Here is a 26,113-nt window from a genome sequence, read left to right as displayed (position 1 = left end):
CAACTCAGGGAGGAATACTATGCAGTGGTAGAAAAGGAATGTCTAGCCATAGTGTGGGCACTACAAAAACTTCAGCCATATCTGTATGGAAGAAAATTCACTGTGATGACAGATCACAACCCTCTAACATGGTTAAACAGAGCCAGTCAGCAAAATGCCAAGTTGCTAAGATGGGAGTCTTGGGTTGCAAGCATATGATACGTCAGTGTAGCACCACAATGGGAGTAGCAATGCCAATGCAGATGGGCTCGCAAGACAGGGAATCAGGTGAGGTACACCCAAGATAGACCTGACGCTCTCAAGCGATGTTTCTCAAGGGGTAGTTGAAAAACCTTGCTTGAGTTCCCTGGGTGGGGAATAGATGTGATGATTGGGGAGAGATGGACAAAGGCTGCCAGCCTAGTCAAATAGAATTTGATGCAATAGAATTTGATACATAATTCTATCAACTGTATAAATAAATGTAAAATATAGGCTTGTGTTTTAAAATGTAAGAAAACACTGTAAAATGTGAACTTCAAGATTGTTGCAACATTGCCGTCTGCTGTAAGGAAAACCAAGCCAAGCATTTCAAATGTGTCTTTTTAAGTTGAAAGATCTTATGAATCTCTTTAATGCTTTACAATTCAGCTCCAGTGCAGCTGGATGAAGGTTTTATGCCCATTGTTTTTAAGGCTAAAGTTTATGACCAGAATTTAGATGTGGAAGGTGCTTTATTGCTCTAGTTTCTGTTAGAATACACATGTGAAATGTCTTCTATTGTTGTAAGTTTCTGTGCAGGTGTTAAATTGCTAAATAATGCAGTCTGTTTGCCTGGGAAAACCTAAGTGTCAAAAATGATGTAATTTGGGGAGGGACCCAGCAAACATGTTTGTTAGTAATGTTTAAAATACTATTTCTCACAAGAGACTGTAAAGCATTTTGATCTTGGATATCTAACTTATCAGCATTCTGCCTTGTGCTCACATGTAAGTTTTAGCACTGTGATTTCTTGTAGGAATAGTTAAAGCTAGTAAAGATCAATTAGGTATTTTTCTTTGAAATCAGACCTGTCCTACTATATTATTTTAAGTTTCTGTGTGATCTCCGAACTCTTAGATATCTCTGTGGAGTTGTAGTTTTGTCTTATGTTTTAATTATTTATTATTAAATATTTTTAAAACCTTCTAACTGTGGCTGATTTGTGTAGAGATAAGCTCTAGAGTACATTGCATATTTATAGAAGTTATTGTAATAGGCCACTCTAAAGTAAGCCTTGACTGTTAGTCATACTACCATTGGATAAATAAGATTGCACAGTAATAATTGGGACACCCTTTTAGTAGCTGATATTATTAGTTGGGTGGTGGCAGTAATTACTACCGTATAGTCTGGGTAAAGGGGCACAGCTGGAGAATCTGCATCAGCCTTTCCCAGGAGTGTATGTGAAGTAGTATAAATACTTATCTCAAAGTGTGTGTGTGTCAGCTACTTGGGCAGGGACACGAAGCACTGGATGGACAAAGAGGGTACTGGAGGTTTTAGCTTGCCCAGCTAGGCTAAGACCTGGACCCTATAGCTGTGCCAGTGGGTAGTCTTACTGGGGACCTGGTGAGCAAAGGAGCAACCAGCCCCAGACTGACTGTGATCTCTGTGTGCACTTAAGGGAAATTGTACTTTACCGTGTGCATTAATTATCCTCCTCTCTTCTAGGGATGACCTCCCTGGTGTTAGTGGTGAGGATTGAGGCTCCTTGATTGCTGGGCCAGGGCACGGTTGTCACAAGGCTATCAAAAAATTTCAAATCTAAATCAGGCCTCACATTTAATGAAGATAAAACAAAAAAATTATGTATAAACTCTAATATTTCTAACATGGCAAAACAGTATTCTAAATATATAGTCAACGATGATAAAATAAAGTATTTAGGAATAATATTACCCAAGAACAATAAAGATATAATTAATATATATATTATAGTGATAGTTTAGACAAAATTAAAATTATTATTAAAAATGGAATACATTCTTATTTACAATAGAAGAGACTTTTAAATAATAAAAATGATATTACCAAAACACTGTATATAATTCAGTCTTTAGCCCTTCCCGTTCCTAAACATACAAGAGCTTTCAATACCCTAATACTTAAAATGTTATTGGCATCCCAACAGACCTAGATTAGTGCTCAAACACCATCTAAAAAGTTGGACTTGTGGAGGAATAAGTTTATCAGATATAGAATTATATTCTACTTCCTCCATTATAAAAAACAATTACTTCCTGGACAAATAAAAATTATTCTGCTGAATGGAAAGACATACAAGAAAGTATCCTTATATAATATTCAACTAATCTATAAGTGTCATAATAAAATAACTGGCAACAGTTTTCTTTGGTTATCAAAAGATTTTACATTGGAATATCAAATTCCATTAATAAATTCAATGTACATCACCACAACAATGCTTAACTTCAGAAATCTTGTTTAGAGAGAACCAGAATATAAACCTGGCTATTCTTAACATTTCCTATAACATATACACAAAACATTATTAACACATTTAATACATTTACAATGAACACTTTTAAAGAAAAACAGTTAATGTTCTGGTTTCAATTAATAGACAAAGAAAATTTACATTCTCTAGATTTTATATTAAATTTAACTTAAATAGCAAAATGTGGTTTGATATTCAAAACTGTAGGCATGCTATAAAAAAGAGAACAAGTTTGATGCATAAAAAAGGATATTCCAAAATTTATATAACTTTTGATATTGTTGATGCATCAAAACTTCCCAGAGAAAGGATGTTTATCCAAGATTTATAAGTCAGATCACTGTAAAAATAATTACTGTGATTACTTTATAACTATCAACAATTATCACCAGAGTGAAAGTGAAAAAAAAGTGATGCTTACATCTTCTGCACAAACCACAATGTCATTAATGTGGAAATTATTTTCATGGAAATTTATACATAAAGCCTTTATTATACCTCATAAAATAGAATTAATGTCTAAAAAGAAAGTTGTTTGCTTGAGATGTGGGTTGAATATTAAACTGGTTGGCAACACAAGATTTGTGAATGCATTATAATTAAACCATTTTGTAATAATGTCAATTCTTTTTTACATGCATTATTCAATGATAACTTTGTGTTAATCAAATCATAAATTTTGTTTAATACCACAGTTCCTGCATGTGTTAAGAACACAGACTACTCTCTTCTTTGGACTCTATCAGTTGCAAGGGAAGTGATCACAAAAAGTGGAAGTGTTTCTACTCAATCAATGAAAGAATTCTTTAACATTGTAACTGAAACCTGTCAATTGGAGATTTTATCAATTAAAGACAGAACCACTAGAATGACCTCCTCTTTAAATTCATGAAGCAACTCAAGAATTTGTTAAATAAAACAGACATTAAACCAGTCATGAAATATAAATTTGTTAAATACTTCAATTTATCTTTGTTATATATGCAGACCTCTTGTAATGTTCAATACGTTTTATGTATCATTTAATTCTTAATAAAAAATACTTAGAAAAAATAGTGATGGTAGCGATTTTAACTAACTTGAAGAAATAAAATGGGAAAAATAATATATAATTAATAAAATGTGGAGATTTAAAAGTAGGAAAGAATACACAATGGACATATAAAAAGGGGAATTTATAATATTAAAAGTAATATATAGTTTACTTTAAAGAAATAACAGTGATAATACAGGTGGCAGAGTTGTCATATTCAGAGAGCCGTATAGGCATGGATAGGGGAAGACACAGAAATAAAGAAGGAGGAAAAAGGATAAAGAGAATAACTGTACAGTTTAAAAAGGAGGAAGAAATGACAAAGAAATATGGAAAGATCTATGACAATAACACCATTTTGTATGAACTGAACACACTGGTGGGTAGTGTATATGCAGAAGTATAAAAAAAACACATTTAGAAATAAAGAGAAAAATACAAAATTCAGGTGAACTATAAAGACATTTTATAGAATTACAAGAAAGAGACTGAACAAAGTGAGTAAATAAGATCGATAGAAGGACAGATGTCTGAAAAGAAAAGATAAAAAAGTAAAAAAATGTTATATAAACAACATTATTTCTGAAATAAAAGAAAGCAGCGGTTTCTTCCTCTTAAGGAAAGTAAATGACAAAAAGCCAGACATGTCCAACATGGGTGATGTGGAAAAAAGATGTAAGGATTTCTTATATAACAAGAAAAACTCCTCATCACTCAAATATTATTCCATGCTTGTGCCCCTCCCAAATTATGAAGTGGAGACATTGCAGATGGTTTACCTTCAATGTTTAGAACATTTATGGGATATTAGGTGCAGTATTCAAACTAGTCCAGTAGCTCAGCATTTTGACAGTCTTCGTGGCGATCTGTGTGATTGGTTTAAATTTGAAGTTTTGTATTATGTTTCATTTTTGTCATCAACTTCTAAGTTTAAAAAATGTTTACAGAAGAAAGTGGATGGCTAACAATTTCACAATTTCATTGCTGGATTCTCTAGCAAACTGTGCAGTAACTCGTATACATATGTATCCAGTGCATAAAGTGGTGCGGCAACTTCTGTTTTTAAATTCCATGATATTAGTTTTACAAAGAAGATCCAACTTGTCTCTAGAAGGTCTAATATTGAACTGAATGGAAAGGGGTTCCTGCAACACTAAACATGAAATGACTGTATAAAAACATACAGGAATAAATACAGAAGTCAATAAGCAACAGCAACAAGCACAGTAAGAGACACCAGGGGGGCTATCAATCAGATGATCCAAAGGCAGGTAAAAATGTGATACAGTAGCAAGAAGGGATTTCAGCATAAGAAGAAGCAAAGAAAGAGACATCAGTTCTAGAAAAAAGAAGTTTATTATCCCTCTATACAGCAAGTTACCAAAACCCCATGTTGTTATAAGGACAAAAGAAAGATTAAGGACATTCAGAGGAGGATAACAAATATGGGGGACACTCTGCACTTGAAAGTATATAAAAGGTGAGAAATTAGTAATGCAGAAGAAAGGCAAAAGGAGAAATAACAGAAGCATTAAAATGGAGTAATGAGATAGAAAAGGACACATCTGAAAGGCACATTGTTGCTTTAGAATACGTTTCATGGTAGGTTTTTACTAAGACAAGTTTTATTTACTGCAATGACACGAGATTTTCCTTAATTATAAAGTGAAGTAGTGTGCAAAAATGTATACAGCATACACTTACAATACCCCACTCCAACCTGAGAATGATGTTGAGACTTTCTAAAGTGGGTTGACAGTTCCCTCTCCTTTGATCATCATGTAATAATGGTGGTCAGAGACCATCAACTTGGTGCAACTGATTAAATCGGGATGGTATTCCCTTGGCAAAGAGGTTGTTTTCCCCTTATACTCAGCACTGATTACATCAATTACTATATAGAATGTCCCCTTTGAGAAGCAGCTCATTACTCATATCAAACAGCTGTCATCCCTGTCCATTTTCAGCTGCAATTTGGATATACAGATGGGAAACAGAAAACTGACCACAGGACTGTCCCTGTACTACTAATGGAGGCAGTTCCTAAATGCTTTATCCCATGAATGGGTCCTTTGCAAATTATCTATGGTATGATCCCAGTATTCTCATTAGGGGAAATATATAATTATCAACCCATGGGCTGGGAAAGGTCAATCTATAACCAAACCGGGCATGTTATTTAAAATACAAAAAGGGAAATTGGCTAGGCTTAAAAATGGCCGGGAAGAGCAAGCAAGCCTAGTACTTGCCTATGAACCTATAACCTATGAACTAGAAAGACCCTGGAGAATCCTAACTTAAAAGATTATCATCTTAAAACTCAACAACTGAAGACGCTGTCCTTTTTTTAGTATCTTACAGAATCATGTGGGGAGACCTATGCCTTGCCTTTCAAGACACTAGGGATGCAGTGGTCCTTGGATCTTTCTTTCCAGACACTAGGGATGCAGTGGTCCTTGGATCTTTCTTATCTCCATAAATCAAATACTTCCACAAATGCAAGAACTAAGGATCTAAAGCTTCACCAACAGCTAGAGAGATGGGTTCATTACATAGCACCCTCCCCACCTACAGAATAAATTCACACTGCAAATTAAGCAGTGTGCTACTTTTATTCTTCTTTTTACAGTGGACTACACTATTGTCCTTCAAATGGGAACTGGATGATTGGTTGGATATTCACAAATTCACCCGTTTTGCCTACCCTTGTCTTCCTTTAGACAAGAGATTTAGTCTGAGGGTGTGTGAAAAGCAATATGGTCTTAATACTCAGTTTGTTTGTAACTCCTATGATGTGATGCACCTCTAAAATTACTTACAGGGAATTGTGTGTTTTTATCAGGCAATGTATTGGAAATTCTGTAGGGTTGACTTTAAACGTGTGTGTGTGTGTGTGTGTGTGTGTGTGTGTGTGTGTGTGTGTGTGTGTGTATGCATGCACAAGTGTGCATACCTGCAACAAGATATACATTGATATTGTGTGTGTGTCAAACGTTTCTTTGATGAGGCTATTTCCCTCCTCAATGATGTGCAGCAAGCTTGGAATTAATTACTTTCAGGTACGGGTTGCTGGGTGTACAGCCCCTGCATAAGAGCTAACAGCACTGTCCAAGGCCAAGAATGCAGCTTCTATGGGACCTGACAATATCCCTGGCTGTGTTCTACATGAACTACAGAGTGAACTGGCACCTCACCTGTGTGCCCTATTCAATCACAGGCTCACCTCAGGCTTTGTCCCTACCAAATGGTGCACTGCTATAGTCATCCCTCTCCACAAAGGAGGAGCGTCTACAGACCCTGGGAACTATTGCCCCATTAGCCTGACAAGTCTGATATGCAAAGCTATGGAACGCATCATTGTGGACCTAATAAACAAAGATATAGGAAATCTCCAAACTCTTGATCCCACAAAGTTTGGTTTTGTGAAGGGTAGATCATACCTGCTTAACTTGGTCGACTTCTTTGAGTCAGTCACCAGAGCTGTAGATGAAGGCAAGGTGGTTCATACAGTCTACCTTGATCTGGCCAAGGCCTTTGATACCATTCCCCACTCAGGAATCATAGAAAAACTCACTAAGCTAGGCATAAACCCCTATATCACTAGGTGGGCTGCAAACTGGCTCACAGATAGAACCCACTGTGTGAAAGTAGCTGACCCCATGTCAGACTGCCGACCAGTCATGAGTGGAGTCCCACAGGGATCAGTCCTGGGTCCTCTCCTGTTTGGTATCTACTTCTCAGAAGTCCAGTCCAACACGAAGGGACTATGGCTGACAAAGTTCAAAGACGATTTCAAGTTGGAAGCCATTATTAACTCCCCAAGTAATGTTGACATTCTACAGATAGGCCTCACTGAGACCAAAGACTGGTGTCAAAACCATGGCCTTAAGCATTAAAATATGTGTAGCATGCTGTGATGCCAAAACATGTGTCATCATCCCCTTTGGGAAAAACCCAGTTCCCATGAACTACCACATCAATGGTAGTCCACTGAACACAGAAAGCGTTATAAGAGATCTGGGAACACAGGTTGACAGCAACCTCTCTTTTGACCACCATACTGCCACTGTGGTCAGAAAGTCCTTCTATGTGGCACATTTCATTACTAAGGGTTTTGCATCCAAGAAGAAAGAGGTCATTCTCTCCCTCTACTCTTCCCTCATTAGGCCAATCATCAAGTACAATGTCCCATTTGGCATGTACCTCAGACACCTGGAACAACTAGAGAGGCCACAAAATACCTCACAAAAAGAGGATCCTAGGTCTTAAATGCTTCTCCTATATGGACAGACTAAAAAAACTCCAACTATTCTCCATCACATACCGCCTACTTTGAGGCAGTCTCTGCTTAACTTATAAAGCCATGTCTGGCCCAGCTCTGTTAGAAATGCTACATCTAAAGAAATCCCAATCCCTCCGCACCACACTTTCCTGAGACCTCAACCTCATTACCACAATCAACAGAATGTGCTGGAGGGACAGGTTCATAACCCAGAGACTGCCCATGCTATGGAATAGACTTCCCATACATGTCAGAGTACCTCACTGGCCCTCTTCAAGAGAAATCTCGACGAGTGGATGGGAAATAGAAAATTCACCACAGGGATCACTCCAGTGGCTCTACTCGACAGAGGTACTGGAAACTAAGGTCGGGTGGCACGTTACCAGGATAATCCTATGGGCTAGGCTTGTAAAGGCTCCAGGGCCATAAGCCTAGTATACCCCTATGAACCTATAAAAGGATTTCTACCCCATAAAAATGCAGGTTTGAGTTCCTGATAAATGTAATCTTGCTTTTGTTAATGTTTGCATTGTGTGATTTTGTTTCTGCAGGATGAGGTTGGTGAGTTTATGCACATTAGTGTTATTTTTGCTTTTCTCTTCTTTAAGGGTTGAGGGGAGGCATCAAAATTATTTTACAAAAGTGGAGGTCAATGACTGAAACAGACAAAATTTGAGGCAATGTCAAAATGGCAAAAGAAAGAAAAAAACATGTATAACAATTCTAATGACAAACAGGCAAAACGCTGCTGGTTAAAAAGGCTAGGTAGGCCAAGCATTCCTTGTAAGCTATCAAATTAAGTAACTCCATGATGCATGCATTAAAATATGTGTAGCATGCTGTGATGTACAGCCTACAATTTATCCCCGATATGCCAAGCTATGCTGTTAATGCTAGTAACCCTGTAAGACTAAAAATGCCCGGTCATTCAGAAAGTGTTAGCTCAATGTGAAAGCCTTATCTTGGAAGCTTTCTGCATCATGCTAAGCCTCTTGAATTCATAAACTGCTCTTCCACTAAGGATTCCACACATGGGGACCTCGGCACAGAGACTGGCCTTGTGGGTGAAGCTGCATGCTAGTGCAGCAGTCCTGAGGAGTGGTTAATGCTAATTAGTCAAATGCACTGTCTTAGGAATGTCCATATCTCCCAAATCATTCGAGTAAGTAAAATTTTTATTCCAAAATGGCAGTTGCCCAGTCACTCCTATGTGCACCACAATTGCTCCCATAAGTTCAGCTAAGATGCAGGGGCGGAGGGTGTTGGCATATGTGTGTGTGTGTGTGTGTGTGTGTGTGTGTGTCATGAGCATGTCTGCAGGGGCTTAAATGTGTGAGTCTGCCTGGGATGGTCACACTAGGCATGGGGGGGGGGGGTTGCAGCTTTTGTGTGGGTTAATGGGAAAGTGTTTCTGTGAGTGGTGAAGCACTTTTTTGAGAGTGAAAGAAGTGTGGGAATGTCTGACAGTATGTATGTGAGCACAGGAGTCAAAATGTGTGTGTGTGTGTGTGTGTGTGTGTGTGTGTGTGTGTGTGTGTGTGTGTGTGTAAGGGATGCCTTTATTAAGGATGCATGGGCCTCTACAGAGAACACCGTCAGGTCTGGCAGCACTACTGTTCAATTGATAAACATGGTAAAGCACCAATAATGAGGTATTTCTCATTATGGCTGTACTTGTGTCTGAATCACATTTTTTGTCACACTTATTAGCTGACCTGCAATAAGTGAGAGAGGTGAGCATTTTAAAGAATCCAAAGAACGATGTGTGTTACAATGCAGTTTCTATTACATTGATCCTAAAAGCAATACGACTTTGATTTTATGACATACTCTGCCTGGAAACAGCTATTAAAACAATGTAAATGGTAGAGACATTCAAAACTGCTTGCCCATCTTTAAATGAGTGACAATGGTCCACTTTTAACACACATCAAAACCAAAACAGCAAGAATCCCTTCATTACTAAACAAAAACAAACATTTCTGTTAAATTAAAAATAAATTATTAAATTTGCTACTCACAGGTGTGATATAACCAAGAGCATCTCCTGAAAAATGCTTCTGATCGACTTTGGCAGCACAGTAACTTCTGTGTTCCAGTATAATGTCCTTAGCTTTTGGATCAGTTACCACCAATCCACGATCTTGTACCAAATTTTCTGAATACTGGATCTGGAAGATAACAAGTAACTGGAATAAGTTCCCCAAAATGTCATATGGGTTTTGTTCCACCGTCAAGCTAAAAAAGTAATAATTTAGTACTGCTCAACCAGGTTCTCTAATAATATTGCTCTTTAGGGGGCACTTACCTTTCCTTCAGCTATCTTAGAAGCTGTTGCCTTCTTGGAGTCTGTCTTGGACAGTGTTGGACAAACAGGAAGATATCTAAGACACATACAAAGCACTACACAGAGGATCTTCATGACTGGTGACTAGACAGGTGTTAGTGTTTCACTCTTTTTCCAGGCAGAAGGCAGGCTACTGCAATGTATTAAAAGAAAATATTAAAAGAGAAAATATTAACAGACCCTTTCTATTCCATCAAAAGCAGAACTAGCACTACTTAATTGAAAAGAGTGTCTCATGTATAACATTAATACTATGTTAAATATACAGCTCAGAAGTTTACATTTCATTAAGAAAACAAAGTAGGACTCCATAACATTCACCAGATTACAGCTACTCACTTTTAAATGGTAAATATAAACGAATATGATACATAGCAATAGCAAAATCAGAGACCAGACTTAATGATGCCAACTTGTATTTTTATTCAGGTTATACACTTTTGCAAATATACCTCTTGAATATTATGAGTGAAACAAAGTCCAGCTATTAAATACAACTTTCCCAGCCAATTACTATGCTAGCTATAGTAGGAAAACACTGACAAGTGTATTTTAGTATCAAACCAGTTTACAAGGAAAAAAAGAATAGAAAAAAAGAAGCTTTTACCTTTCCGTTGTGCTAACTCTATCAAATATATGCAGTTACTCTTGGAAATAAAAATATAGGTTCATAGGTAGGTACTGGGCTATCTGCCCGAAGGCATATATTAGCCCAGCCATGTTGCGTGGTATTCACCGCTCCTTTGGTTAGTTCCCTAGGCCCTTGATCTAGCAGCTAGTACCCTTGGCCCCTATCTGATAGAGCTGTTGGTAAGATACAAAAAACTAATCACTAGCTCCCTGGTACAAAACTCACCATTTTCACTAAACCTTTGTAGTGGATGGAGTACGGGAATTATGCACAGATACTCAGTAAAAGACAAAGCAGTTAAGTGCAAGTCCCAATCTTAGCAAATGTTAACATCCCCTGCTTAACTTGTCAAGGTTGGGTCTCAATAGGCAGTCAAATCTGCCAGTACTGACCAGCAAATGAAAGCAGCATGATAAAACCAAATCTGCTTATGCCTGCTGTCCGTACCGATAAGGTGTCCCTTCCTTTTAAAAACTTAGAAAGTACCTAGAATAACAGATGTGTGTTTGTCTGCATTTTCTGAAAGAAAAGAATCCTGAAACTCATGTGTATGTCATTATTTAGTGACTTCAAATCCTCAGTGACTATTCCGAAAACAAAAGACTTTATGACGAACAGACCAAACATATTAGGCATAAAACCTTGCACATTTGAGAGGAATGTCAAGGTGCATGTAAACATAAGTCGACTGTGTTACACTGTCTTTCTGAAAGCACTCACTAACTGCTTTATGGCTTTAAAAGAAAGCAAAACACTTGAGTGTTTTTTTTTCCCTGTAACTAGTAGTACATGGAGCAGATAAAGCTTCATGCACTTCAAAGAATTATGATTGGGGCTCCCATTATAAACCTTCATTATGTGTTCCCAGCATAGATGCTAAGACTCACCTCAAGCTTCTCTCTTGAGATGAATTCCTTTACATCCATGTTTCAAACACACAATAAGCAGGTTATGATCAGTGATCCACTCATAAAATCTCTATATCTTCTACTTGTTAATATTTTTTAACATTTTAATTCAATTAACACTTCTGACATAGGCAAATTTACATTTATACAAAAGCAATCAAACCATAAATTAACAAGTTCACATTTACAAATATTATACATTACATATATTACATATCATATAAATCAAAGCGACATTACATAATCCGTTCAACTTTGGCCTTCTCTTAAACTTCATTCTTCCTGCAAAATATTTTTCTGCATGTATTGTACCCACAATTTCCATTTTTTATGTAATTTACTGCTAACTCTTTTCTAAAGATCTCCCTACCCGTTTTTTTTTTTTTTTTTTTTTTTTAAACAAGAAACATTTTTATTATATTATCACATATAACATAGGCAATCATACATCTATATAAATAAAAACAAACTATACTGACACAATCGCAGATGCAAGCATTTTACATCACAAACATACTGACACAATTCTAGTTGCAAACATTATACATCACTTATAATCTGCACAGTCATTGTCAAACTTTACGTAGCTCATTCAAGTCTTGCCTTCTTTTAAACATCACTCCTCCCATTATATATTGTTCCCACAATTCCCATTTCCCCCTATGTAATTTGCTCCTACCCTTTTTAAAAGATCCCAATTCCAGTTGTTTTATCTCTCTTACCATATTCACTGCTTCTAGTATAGGTGGTTTAGGCTTTGATTTCCATTGTCTAGTAATTGTTTTTTTGACAGCCACCATAATTAGACTCAGTGAGGCCTTAATATGTCTAGGCAATTTCAATTCTATACAAAAGCTCAGAAAAATCATTTCCCTAGTTACACCAATTTATTCACCCACCATCTCCGACAGAGTAGTATCCAGGGAATCTTTAAAGTCTGACAACTCATTACACTCCCAGAAAATAAGTTCCCAGTTACCTCTTCCTCCCCCATCACACCACCAACATTTGCTGTCTACCTTAGGAAAATTTCTCTAGTCTACTTGGGGTATAAAAACACCTATATAAACATTTCCAAACAAAAATCCTAAATCTTCTAGATTTTTTTTTTTTTTTGCATAATTGGGAGACATACATATATCTCCCATTGTTTCTTTGTGGATTGCTTATCCAGTTTCCCTTCCCAATATTTCTAACTTCCTGTGATTGATTCTTATAGTTAGCATGTAATATTTTATATGCTCTACTAATTATTCCTTTATTAACTGCAACTTCTGTTCTAGATTCTACTAAAAACTATCAGTGCTGATCTTTCATTTATAATTCCCATATTTCTCTTTGCTTATACTCGGATTATCAATCCTTGACAGGTAATGCAATCTCTAACTTGCAGTCCAAATAAATTCTTGGCATCTTCCCATTCTATTACCTTTCCCTCTCTAGTTATCTGTTTCCAGTACCTTGTTTTTTTTCCAGTTTTCTCCAATAAATTCCACCCCCCTCATGCCTATTTTGTCTGAATCCCTAATTGAAGTCCTCCCCATTGGCAGAATCTCCTTTCTCTATTCCCATGTTGGCTTAGTTCTTAGACTACTTTCTGCTACTTTATGAATATAATATTCTGTATAATTATTGTTATTCTCCTTAAATATCTACATCCAAAATCCAAGTCTCTCCTTGCTCCTTGAGCTCCCCCCCCCTGTTTCATCATCATCCCTTTCCATTTTGAATTATAGGTTTCAGCTTGCACTTTGTACAGAAGCTTTAACTGTGTGGCTCTGAAAAACCCCTTCAAATAATTATTATTACAGGTTTCTGCTTGTACTATATAGGAGCCTTAACTTTGAGCTCTGAAATACCCTTCAAATCAGGTAATCCCAATCCACCTCGTCCTACTCTAACAATCCGTTTATCCCACTTGACTCTTGCCACCCTCCCCCCCCCAGATAAAATCTTTTAGCTCTTTATTAATTATCCACAACTTCTCCTCTGGTTGATAAAAATATGCCTGACCTGTGTACAAGACTAAAGGGACTAAAAACATTTTAACTGCTTATATCTTAATACTAATATCCATATAACAGAGCTTACAATTTCTCAGTTTTTGTATTATCTTTTGTTTAGTCTCATCCCACACATCCTTAGCTGCCACACTGGAATAATTTTTAATCCATACTCCTAAATACTTCATTTGGTTATTTCCCCATAAATATGGACATTGCTGAACCAATTTGTGTGAGGGTACATAATTTACTGATATTGCCTTTGTTTTAGTATCATTACTTAAAAAATCTGAAACTGTCTTAGAATGTTTACAACACTGGAATGTCCTTTTCTGGTTTTGTCAGTTATGAAATAATATCATCTGAAAATAACAGCCAACTTTCTTTGACTACCATACTAATTATATCCTTGAATTCCTGAGTGCCTTATTTTCTTTGCCAATGGTTCTAAATATAATGCAAATAACAAAATGGAAAGAGGATACCCCTGTCTGGTTCCCGTCTGCTCAAGAAAGAGATTATCAGAGAGGGCCACACCAACTTTAATTTTTCACCCCAATCCCTCATATATCCTCCTAATCAACCTTATAATTTTATCAGGGAATGCAAATGCTTCCATTGCCCTGAACATAAAGTCTCAGCTTACTCTGTCAAATGCTTTCTCTATATCAAGACCCACCAATAACAGTGGTATTTTCTTACATTCTGCTTCCCTCTGAATCATCAGTGTTCTGTCACTGTTTTCAAATGTTTGCCTCCACTCCACAAAACCACAAAGATCCATATCTATCAGTTTTGGCATCACGTTTAATATTATTTTAGCCATTAGACATAAACATTTTATAACAATGGTTTATTATTGAAATGGGCCTGTATGAAGGTGGATCTGATGGACATTTACTCTCTTTAGGTATTACAGCTAGCACTGCTTTCTTCCAGGATGTTGGTACTTCTTCTCCTTCTCTTAAAATAATGTTAAAAGCCTTCCAGATCAGTTTATCAGTTTTCCCTCCTAGCTTCCAAACTTCCACCAGAATACCATCTATTCCTGGGGACTTTCCTATAGATTGGTTATATATCACCATTTTTATCTCATCTCCTCCTATGCTAGCTGTTAGTAATTGAGCCACATCTACCTCCAACCTTGGCATATTTATTCTTCCATAAATATTTCCATTTGCACCTTGTCTTGATTTCCATATTTCTCTGCTTTATACAAACGTTCATAGAATTTCCAAAATATTCTTAATACCTTTACAGGATCTCTTGTTACCTTCCTTGTTATAGGCTCCCCAAACTTAGCGACAGCCCTTTCTACTTTCTTTTGCCAGAGTTGTTGTGCTAAAAGTTTTTGTGCTCTAGTGTTATCAAAAAACAAGTTGCTTAACAGCAGTCTTTCTAAACTTGTGCATATTATCGAAGTAAAACCTTATTTTCTATTTAGTATTCTACAGTTGCTCCTTTTCTTGTCTAGGAGATTCCTCCTATTCTGCAATACTTTAACATTTGGCAGTCCCTCTAATTAATACTTGCTACTTCTTAACCATATCTTTATTTTATTTCCACCCTATTTTTAAATTCCACTTTAATTTTATTGCATGCCATAGCTATATTTTCAGAAGAAATTTTTGTCTCCTCTAATAGCTCCTGAATAATTTCCACTACCCATTCCTTAAATTCCTCTCTTTTCAACAGATAGGTGGGAAAGGGCAGCGTCTCATTTTTATTTCATTACCCTATATTTTTATTTTAGTTATTATTGGAACATGATCTGAAATGGTTACTGGGTGCATATCAAGACCTTCAATTAAATGCACATGTTCTGTGTAGCTTAGCCCAGTTCCTGGATCTTTGAGAATAATATGTAAAGTCACTTCAAACTCTTAGTACTGATTTCACATCTTCCATGTAAAATATTTTCATAAATGTCTTTAAAAGTCTACCCTCCTTTGTTATACTTTCCCTTCTGGGCTCCCCCAGACGCGTCTTCATTGCTGCAAATCAAATTCCAGTCCCACCTACAAGTAATATTCCTTGCTGAAACCCGATAATTTCTCCCAGAATTTTCTTAACCTCCATTACAGTAGTTTTAGGTGTAATACAAATACATGCTAGTGTAATCCTCCTCCTTTGCCAGTAGCCCCTTAATACTACAAATCTAACATTATCTTTTTTAGAACTTCTTCTATCACCATTAGAGCTCCTCTTGCAATTAACACAAGTACTTCTCTTTTCCACTGTCTCAGGTACTCTGCTGAATAACCATCCTGAAAACCTTTCTTTATTAAATTCACATGTTCAGTTTTTTCTAAGTGTGTCTCCTGCAGTGTGGCAATTGGCACTCTAAAATTCTTAATATAGTTCACTACTCTTTTTTTTGCATTTATCTGTAAGACAACTGACATTTAAAGACATTACAGAAAACATCATTGTATTAATAAGTTATTATTCCCACCTTTTATGTATAACAGCTTTGTCAAATGTTTTAGTTCCAACTTTTGTGTTGCATACATATACTGTTTGGCAAATTGACCTTTTATACAGTTGTTTCTTATCACATCTGAGTCTACGTCACATCTTACAAAAGGTTTTGTTTTATTGAAAGCCTTCAAACAAAAAGACAAACACACACCAATGCTCCCAAAAACCTTTTAACTTAATACTAACACACAAAACTATACACATCTTCAAAATATTAAAGTTTTACCTTCCTAACAGGAACAAATGTCCCAAGCTGACAGCCACACTAAGACTTGAGTTAACCTAAAAGAAAGGTTATCCATGTTAAGATGCATGGTGCAGCCTGTGCTTCTAATAAGTGCTGTCTGGTTTTGCCTTATCTTTATAGCTCTCCCAGGTGGGAAAACACTTGAATGCTTTCAGGGAACATCATCTCCTAGCCAATTTCTCTTTATCAGACTGCAGCTCATTTCTCTTTATCAAATTGCCTCCATGGAGACATAAGGGTCAAATACAAAATTGCTACTAAGGATACATTTATTTGCTAAAAAGACCTTCTGAAATTCAATATTCTTTTTTTAATTTACTTGCTTTCTCTTAACATGTGTTACTAGATCAAGCTAAGGAGCTTAATCCAGTCATTCCCCCATGCAAGGATGAGAAAAAGCACATTAGTTTTTCTTTTTTCACAGACTTTTTTATTACATTGCAGTACCTACATTTCTTAAAACTGAACAAGGAAAAAAGGGAGAAGGTAGAAAGAAAAAAACAGGAGCACCTGTTTACAACAGTATTCCCATTATACATAAAAACAACAGAAAAAGCTTTACTTTACAGCATGCAAAGAAAATCATACACTATAAAAATAGTAATATTAAGAAAAAAAATAGTTTCACTTAATGTTAACTTTCTCCCTCCTCTTCCCTCTCCTTCCTTCATCTTCTCCTCTCCCCCTCCCCTCATCTTCCTCTCTCCCTCTTCTTCCTCCCCCTCCCTTTCCTCTCCCCTCCCCTTACCCCTCCTCCTTCCCCTATGCTCCTTTTCCTCTCCCTTCCTCTCCCCTCCCCTCTTCTCCTCCACTCCCCTTCCTCTCCCCATCCCTCCTCTTCCTCTCCCCACCCCTCCTCTTCCCCTCACATTCCCTGCCTTTTCCTCTCCCCCACCCCTCCTCTTCTTCTCCCCCTACAAGTATTTTTCCAAACATTAATGACATGAAGTAGGGCATATAACTTACAGTATCCCACAAATCCAACAAAGTCCAGTACTTCCAGATTTTCTTGTTCTGTCATATTTCACGAATATAATTATTGCTTTGTAATCCCACATTTGTCAGTTTGCAAGTTACTGGTTTTATTCCTGCACATCTCCATCTCCCAAATCCTGTCTCTGCTTCATTTCCAATGTATTATCTTATTCTTCTAATCAACTCTTGTTCTCCCTTCCTTCTCTCCAGCATTTTCTGCTGAAACACTGGAAAAGGTTTCACTGGCACCATCTGAGGTCTTTATTACCAGAGGAATCTCCTTCTTTTTCACAGCTCACTTTTTGTTAGGCAAACTTTTGTATTTCCTCCTTAGCATGTACTTCATCAAAACATCATTTTGTCCCTCCAGGGAAGAATATTTTGTAGTTAGCTTGGTACAGCAGTATAAATCTCATGTCTGCTTCTTGACATTCCCCGAATAGTGTAATAAACTTACTCCACTTCTGCCTGGTGTACGATGAGTAATCATTCTCAAACACTCTGCTACCTCCCACTTTTTGTACTTTGTCCTTCTGCTACATTTTTGTCAGAATCAACTCCTTCTGCTGGTAGGATTGCATCATTAAAGGTCGAGGTTGCTTTCTCATAGCCAGGTTTGGAACATACACGATGTGCCCTTTCAATTAACTCCTCCTGTTGTGGAATACAAGTCCAGTTGCTTATTTGTGCTTTCATAAAACTAATACAGTCTGTTCCTTCTAGCTTCTCTAGTACAACTGAAAATCTCAGGTTTTCTCTACGTGCTCTGTCCTCTAATTCTATTATTTTTTGAAACATCTCTTCTTGAGCACTCTTATATTTAGCCATCTTTTTCCTACATTTCCACCTCTGATTTTTGCAGTTTTATTACCTCATCTGAATATCTGTTTAAAGTTTCTTCCATTTTTTTTCCAGCCTTTCGTTGTTTGAGTTGATATACTCCTGGTTAAAATAAATGAAACATTGATGATTGTGTGCAGCTGTCTTATGCTTTCCTCTAGGTTACAGGAAATCAGGTCTGGAGCTTGCACTGCTTTTTGCTGAACAGCTGCAGTACTTTTTTGGTGGTCAGTTTGTTTTCCTCACCTTTTGTAGCTCATTTTCCTTCAGGACCTCTGTATTTCTTTTTTCCTGGAAACCAGGCAATGCACTTACTAGCCAGTTACTGAAATTTACCCAGAAACACAAAAGTGCACTGGCCTTCTCTGCAGAGTTTCTGTTTTCACACAGGGAGTAGGACCAAGCTGTTACTCAGTGTGCAGCCATCCTGGAAATCTACTACTTGTTAATACTGGTAGGTTTCTCCAATTCACTCTTCTTTGCCTTTACTAACGGTGTTCATACCAAGTCTGAGTGTACAAAGTACATTTATCGCTGTTTTTACAAACAAATGCAGCAGCATAACCCTAGCATTGTTGTGCCTTCCATTTTCATGAAACCCCTGTGCAGATTGACCTTTTATACAGTTGTTTCTTATCACATCTATCTGCTTTATTTAGTTTATCCTTGTGCTACATGAAAATCACATCAACAGATACCATTACTCACTAGCACTCGGTTCGAGCAAAACAAATTTGAAAAGGAAATTAAATAAACTGCAGAAAAAATTTAAAAAAAAATCTTGTACAGTATAAAGCAACACGGGTTACATATTATCTTGCGCTCTGTCAAAATAAAACAATTAATACAAACACTGTTTTAAAATATTTTTTAAAAATGAACATAAAATGAAATTATAAACAAATTTTAAGCAAAAGAATGACAAGCATTAATGCAGATCATTAGACCCAGCCAATGCGGTGTCGCAGCACTGAAAATGCTAGCAGACTGGCACTTCTGCTGTAACATTCTAACACACTCTCACTTTTTGTTTATTAATCTCATTTGTAACAGGGCAGATGCCCCCATTCTGTTTCTTAAAAGAATAAAATTTAAAAAAAAAAAAAAAAAAAAAAAAAAAACAGGTGCTATGGGATGGTTGCGGGGTAACAGCCCACCTTAGAAATGAAACAATCTGTTGCCCCCCCCCCCCCAAAAAAAAACTTCAACTCACCTCTTTTACTGTGAGTCACGGCTAACTGCATTAACAGTGGTACAGTACAGGAAATAGCAATTACAGTGAACACTAGGTCTTGTATAATGATACCACATGACATTCTGGATCCAAAATTACACGTTCCAAAAGTTATACATAATCACAGAATAACATCAACAATTTGAGCCCTGTCTGAAAGAAGTGCCAAAATAAATTTTATAGTAAAAAAATACATTTGTTTAAAACATACTTAGCACAACAATCATAAATATGAACTGCAAATGTCTGAATGTGCTCTTATTTAAAATACAAGGTTCTGAATTTTAATACAGGCAAAATGGAAAACAACTGTTCAGACCTGGAAAAATGTGAGCATTTAACTTGTTGCATTGCTCTGCTTCCCTTAACAATAAAGTAAAATTTCAACCAACTTTAGGTATAGGGTATAAATGTGTTTTAAGTTATTTTAACTATCTTTTCTGAATACTTTGCTTATTTTTATGCACATGTACATTTCATACAAGGCAAACTACTATAAGTAGATATAGAATAGCGTAACTCAACTGCCATTGAATATCTTGGGTCAAAAAATGTCTTGGCTATACATGCACATGCATCTAATTCAAATTGTATATATACTGTATATATGTGACAAATATAGATATATAAAATTATACGTTATATGACCCTAAAGTTGGTGGAGATTTAGATATTATTTGACAGTTAAACAAGGTAAAGTAACAAAAACAGGTTAAACATTCATAGTTTCCAGGGATTAAACAATTTTCCATTCAGCGTTTATTAAAAGTTAAAGCCTAATGTTAAATAATTTCACTTATATTACTACTAATCACAAATGTATGAAATATTTCACTTCCAAACTCAAAGTTCTTCTGTTATGCTATTACTAACACACGCACTCACTTCCGATTTCTCTTGTAGAATCAGCATCAGTCTGCAACCACAACTGGTCTTATGATCAAATGCTTTTACAAAATAAATATTTACAATGTTTTAAAATAGTTTTGATGCATATGTAGCTGGTGCTACCAAACTAACAATTTGCAAATATTTGCCATTGTCACATCATTTACTAATGAAACTTTCACTTCTGATAGCATATGTTTCACAATGAAGTCCCACTCTTTCCATACATGAAGTCCTGATGATTGTTATATTAATTAGTATCTCAGAAGCCTCGGCTGATTCTGAAAATGGCCCACTTGGATCAGTGTTCTACACTGCTCAAACAATTTCCTGAGAGCAATATCAAAATCAGTTACTCCATGATGCACGCCTGGCACTTTCTACCCGATTTCACTTGTCAGGCCTAGAATTACACACTGTACTATATTTTAGCATGCAAATATCACTTTGTAACTATATATATATATATATATATATATATATATATATATATATATATATATATATATATACACACACTAAAGCAACTTGGAGTGTTATGCAAAAATCACTTTAAAATGCCAATTCCTTGCATGCAAAAATCAACTCAGGTTCATAGGTAGGTACTAGGCTAGCTGCCCGAGGGCATTTAAAAGCCTAGCCAGAGTGTGTCGGCTTTCGCCACCCCATTGATTAATTATCTGATCCTCTGTCAAGTAGAGCCAAAGAAGTGATCCCAGGGGTGCATTTTCTATTACCCATGTACTCGTCAAGGTTTCTCTTAAAGAGTGTTAGTGAAGGGCTCTGCCTGATGTAATTTGGAATTTTGTTCCAAAGCATGGGGAGTCTCTGTGACAGGAATCTATCCCTCCAGCATGTTCTATTTATTGAAAAACGCAAATCCAAACTGGCAAAACCGAAAAAAGAAAAGAAAACGAGCAGGCAATGGAATATCCAACTGTTTATTGTACGCAAGCGCTTTCACTGAACAAAACACTTCAGCTTCTTCAGACAAGTAAAAACTATTCACTTCCCAGTTTAAAAACCTAACACAAACCTGCTGAGTCAATGAGCTGGGCCAGCCCAAGTACATGATGTCATGCAACATTAAACATTTAAAGCAACATTGACTAATTAAACCATGTTGCCCAAATGATAGTCTTAAGCATCTAAAAAAGATTAATAAAAAAGTTTACCATTTCCAACCCAAGACAAAAAATAAATACAATTGTGATGGTACATGATGCTTAAAAATAGACCATTGTTAAATAAAAAAATAAAAAATAATGAGAAGTAAAATGTGTACTGTGTAAATATGTAACATTGAAATACATTATGTTATGTTATTAAATTGAGTTACATTATGTTAATGTAAAAGGCCAAAATGTAAATACATCATACAAGACTCGTATGCCCTGCCTTATGGTGTTATCCATGTAAAAACATATAAAACCATAGAAAATCTTACTCATAAACAAATATAAAAATAAATTTTGTTCCAAAGCATGGGGAGTCTCTGTGACAGGAATCTATCCCTCCAGCATGTTCTATTTATTGTTGTGGTGAGGTTTAGTTCACTAGAGCGCATGGCTCGCAGTGACTTGGATTTCTTTAGGTGGAGCATGTCCATCAATTCTGAGTTGGACATGGCTTTGTAAGTCCGGCAGAGATCACCTCTGAGTAAGCGATATGCCACTGAGTACAGCCGGAGTTTTTTCTGTCGGGCTGCATAGGACATATGTTTGAGGCCAGTAATCCTCTTGATGAGGTACTTTGGTGGTCTTTCCAGTGTTGGAAGTGTCTTGTGAGGTACATCGCAATGGGGCATTGTACTCTATGATGAGTCTAATGAGTGACGAGTAGGGGGGCACTATAACCTTTTTATTTCTAGATGCAAACCCTTTAGTAATTAAATTAGATGGGTCACACAGAAGGATTTCCTAACTACTTTGGCAATATGATTGTCAAAGGAGAGATTACTATCTACCTGGGTCCCCAGATCTCTTATTACCTCTTCTGTATTAAGGGGGCTGCCACCTATGTGGTAATTTGTGAGTGTTTTGTTTTTCCCAGATGGGATGACTATGCATTTTTTGGCATTTAGCTTGAGGCCATGACTTTGACACCAGGTGTCCATCTCAATAAGGCCCTTTTGGAGAATGTCCGTGTCAGCCAGAGGATTAATTATGGCTCCCAGTTTGCAGTCATTGGCGAACTTGGTTAGCCATAGTCCTCCTGTGTTTGCCTGTACTTCTGAGAAGTATATGCCGAACAGTAGGGGTCCCAGGACCAAGCCTTGCGGGACACCACTTGTCACTGGTTTAGAGTCTGACCTGGAGACCGCTATTCTTATCGTGTGAGTTCTGTCTGTAAGCCAGTTGGCAACCCATCTCATGACGTAGGGGTTTATGTTCAAGCTGGTGAGTTTTTCTGTAATACCAGAGTGGAAAATGGTGTCGAAAGCCTTGGCGAGGTCAAGGTAGGCTGTGTGAACCACCTTTCCCTCGTCTATGGCCTTGGTGACTGTCTCGAAGAAGTCAACCAGGTTTAGTAGGCATGATCTGCCCTTAAAGCTGAACTGGGTCAGGTCAAGTGTTTGGAGGTTCCCAATGTCTTTGTTAACGTGTTCCATGATGATACGATCCTTAGCCTTGCAGACCAGGCTAATCAGGCTTATGGGGTGATAGTTACCAGGGTCAGTTGTGGCCCCTCCTTTGTGGAGAGGAATAACCATTGCTACGCACCATTCTATTGGCATGTAGCCTGTGGAGAGGCTGAGGTTGAACAGCGTGTTTAGGTGGGGGGTTAGTTTGTTCTGTAGTTCGTGCAAGATGCAGCCTGGGACACCATCTGGTCCCATTGATTCTGTGTTTTTGGCTTTTGAAAGGGCTGTTTTCACCTGTGCGTCTGTGATTTTTGGGACACTACACTCTTCCGGTATTGTTGTGGGCCCTTTTGGAGGTGAGGAGGGGGGGTGAAGTTTGCACTGAATCTATCTGCCAGGATGTTGGCAATATCAGTAGGTTCAGTATATTTTGTATTATTTTGCACTAGTTCAGTGCATATCTGCGAGTTGCCACTTAGATTCTTAACATAGCTAAAGAAGGCTTTGTGGTTATCTTTTGAATCCTTGGCTATTTTTCTTTTGAAGTTAGCCTTGGATGACTTCATGAGGAACCTTAGTTTCTCACTGATACTGATCAGGGATATCTCTCCTTCTTGGGATTTGCTTTTTTTCTGAACTAGTTTCCTCCTTCTATTGTATAGCCTGTTTATTGCAGGGGTCCACCAAACTGGTTTTCTTCTCTTAAGAGGAGTGAGTCTTGGTTTTGCTAGGGATGGCACAATCCATGCATCCTTGTAGGTGCTCATAGAGTGCATTTGTAAAGGCTTCTGCATCTTGGGCAGCGTTATCCTTTAGCGTGGGTGCTGTGGAACTTGCCACCTCTGTCTTAGGTAAGGTGAAGTTTGCTTTAGAAACGTTTTCTACTGTGGTTTCCTTAGTTGGGGGTTGTGGTGGGGTATGGACATCCAGAGTGATTGGTTTATGGTCTGATCTAACAGTGACGGGTTGACCTCCGGTGTGGAATACCCGTCACCCATGTTGGTGATGACCAGGTCCAATATGTTTTCACCTCTAGTAGGGGAGTTTACCAGCTGATCCAGAGCGTTTGAGTTGATGAATTCCAGGAAGCGCTGGGCCTGGGAATTTGTACTCAAATAGTTTTCCCGGTGAATGGTAGGGAAATTGAAATTGCCCAATATCAGGGTGTTCGGTAGGACTTTCATGTTTTCCAGTGTCTCCAGAAAGGTGGAGTGGTGGTCCTGGGTCATGAAGGGTGATCTGTAGCAGGCCACAAGTTGCACTGCAGATTTGTCCGATGTTAGTTGCACATGGATGATCTCAGAGGTATCATGCTGCGTCACTAACCTGGAGGTGTAGGTATCCTTTATGAATATGGATACACCCCCTCCTTTTGCTTTTCGGTCCGTGTTCTGTGGCCGAAACGTGTGGTACGAGTTGTAGCCCGGTAGTGCTGGGGTGCTCTCTGGAGCCTTGAACCAGGTTTCAGTTAATGCACAGATGTCGACATTCTCCATACTGAGGAGTGCTTCGAGCGTGTGCATTTTGAGATTTAAAAGCCTGGCGTTGAGTAGCATAACCCTCAGTTTTTTGTTAATTATGCTGTTTACGGCGGTGGGTTTGACTTTTGAGCCTTGCCTAAAAAAGTCACTATAGGGGCAGCAAGAGCCTTGGCCAGTATTCAAAAGCCTAGGGGTGACAGGTGCAAGCTGTCTCTTGCGAAGCAATGCGGCTTGTCAAGCATGCCGTCCCAGGCTGACAGACACTGGATCCCCTTTGAATGACACCAGAAGCTTAGCCAATGATTTCATTCCTATATTCATTCATTGATGAACCTTTATTATGCTAAATGTACTTGTGTTGACTTTATATAAAATTTGGAGCATTATATAAAAACCCTTGCATTGTTGTATTTGTGCAAATGAATCAAAATGTATAAATTATTTCTTTAACTACAAATTTTCCCCTTTCTGTAATGCAAAAATCACTTGCATGCCCTTGATTCCTCATGTAAGCACACACTCATAACTACCCTTCTGCCATCTTGGCTAACATAAGATTACAATCTCCCCTGCTATGACATATACTTTTCTTTCTTATTTTCATATTGTACCCTGTAGCCTTTAATGCTGCTATACATATGAACTGGACTTGTCTTCATGTATGGTGTCCAATTTAGTGGACATTAAATTATGACATCAAATATGAGAAGTGACAGAAAAATTCATAATGAATATCACAAAAAATTATAACTAGCCAGATATGAAAACATATCAAGATGTGTAAGGCAGCATCAATAATCTAGAATACCCAACTTATAAATTAGAAAAGTTGACCCTATGACACCAGCTGGATTGCCTATTGACTTGCAGATAATCAAAACAGGGGATGTTACATCCACAAAGAGGCCAGTCACTAGTGGAGTCTCCCAGAGTTTTGTGCTGGGACCTCTCCTGTTTAGCATCCACTTTTCTGAAGTAAAAGCCAACCAAATGGCTCTGAGTGACTAAGTTTGTAGATGACTGTAAGCTAGGAACAGTCACTGAATCTCCAAATGACTTAGCCATCCTGCAGGAAGGTTTGCCACAAATAAATAACTGGTGCCAAAATCACAGTCTGAAACTAAATGCCAAAAAATGCATTATTCTATCCTTTGGAAAGTCATCTACCCCATAGAACTAGCACATTGACAAAACTCCCATGACAGCTGACCAAGTTGTTCAGGAACATATGTGGACAGTGACCTAACTTTTGACTAATGTGTCTACTGTTGTAAGAAAGTCCTTCTACATTGGCAAGGCTTATAAACAAAGGGATTGTGTGTAGATCTAGCAATGTCATTGCCCCCCTTTAAATCAACCCTCATTAGGCCAGTCATTGACTAAAATGTCCCCTTTGGCACATATCTGCCCAGACACATGCAATAACTGGAATGCCCACAGAGATACTTTACTAAAAGGATACAAGGTCTAAACATGTCCTACATGGACCAACTCAAAGCCCTGTCACTATACTTGGTATCCTACAGACTGCTAAGAAGTAAGTGACCTGTGTCTGGCATACAATGTATCCTCGGACACATTTCTGATGGATTTACTAGACAAGAGCAAGTCAAATGGCATTGAAAATACCCTGTACAGGGATCTAAACCTCTTCTTCAACAATCAACAGAACTGTTTGGAGGGACAGGTATATTTCACAG

General features: G+C 37.5%; 1 protein-coding gene across 4 annotated transcripts in view; it reads right to left on the bottom strand.

Moving 5' to 3' along the window:
- Positions 1–26,113, bottom strand: part of CHID1 (chitinase domain containing 1) — a 1,907,544-nt gene that overhangs the window by 1,858,205 nt on the left and 23,226 nt on the right. For all 4 annotated transcript variants that reach the window (XM_044082893.1, XM_044082892.1, XM_044082890.1 and 1 more), the window contains exons 2-3: positions 10,103–10,274; positions 9,816–9,965 (exon numbers count right to left, since the gene is read on the bottom strand). In XM_044082893.1, the coding sequence (XP_043938828.1) occupies positions 9,816–9,965; positions 10,103–10,216 (264 nt within the window). In that variant the 5' untranslated portion in view covers positions 10,217–10,274. The remainder of the gene's footprint in view (positions 1–9,815; positions 9,966–10,102; positions 10,275–26,113) is intronic.

This window comes from Protopterus annectens, chromosome 9.part0 (genome assembly GCF_019279795.1).
Source record: "Protopterus annectens isolate FY-2018-M chromosome 9.part0, PAN1.0, whole genome shotgun sequence".
Lineage (NCBI taxonomy): Eukaryota > Metazoa > Chordata > Ceratodontiformes > Protopteridae > Protopterus > Protopterus annectens.
The sequence above is the reverse complement of the archived record's forward strand: the minus strand, read 5'-3'. Positions and strand labels throughout refer to the sequence as shown.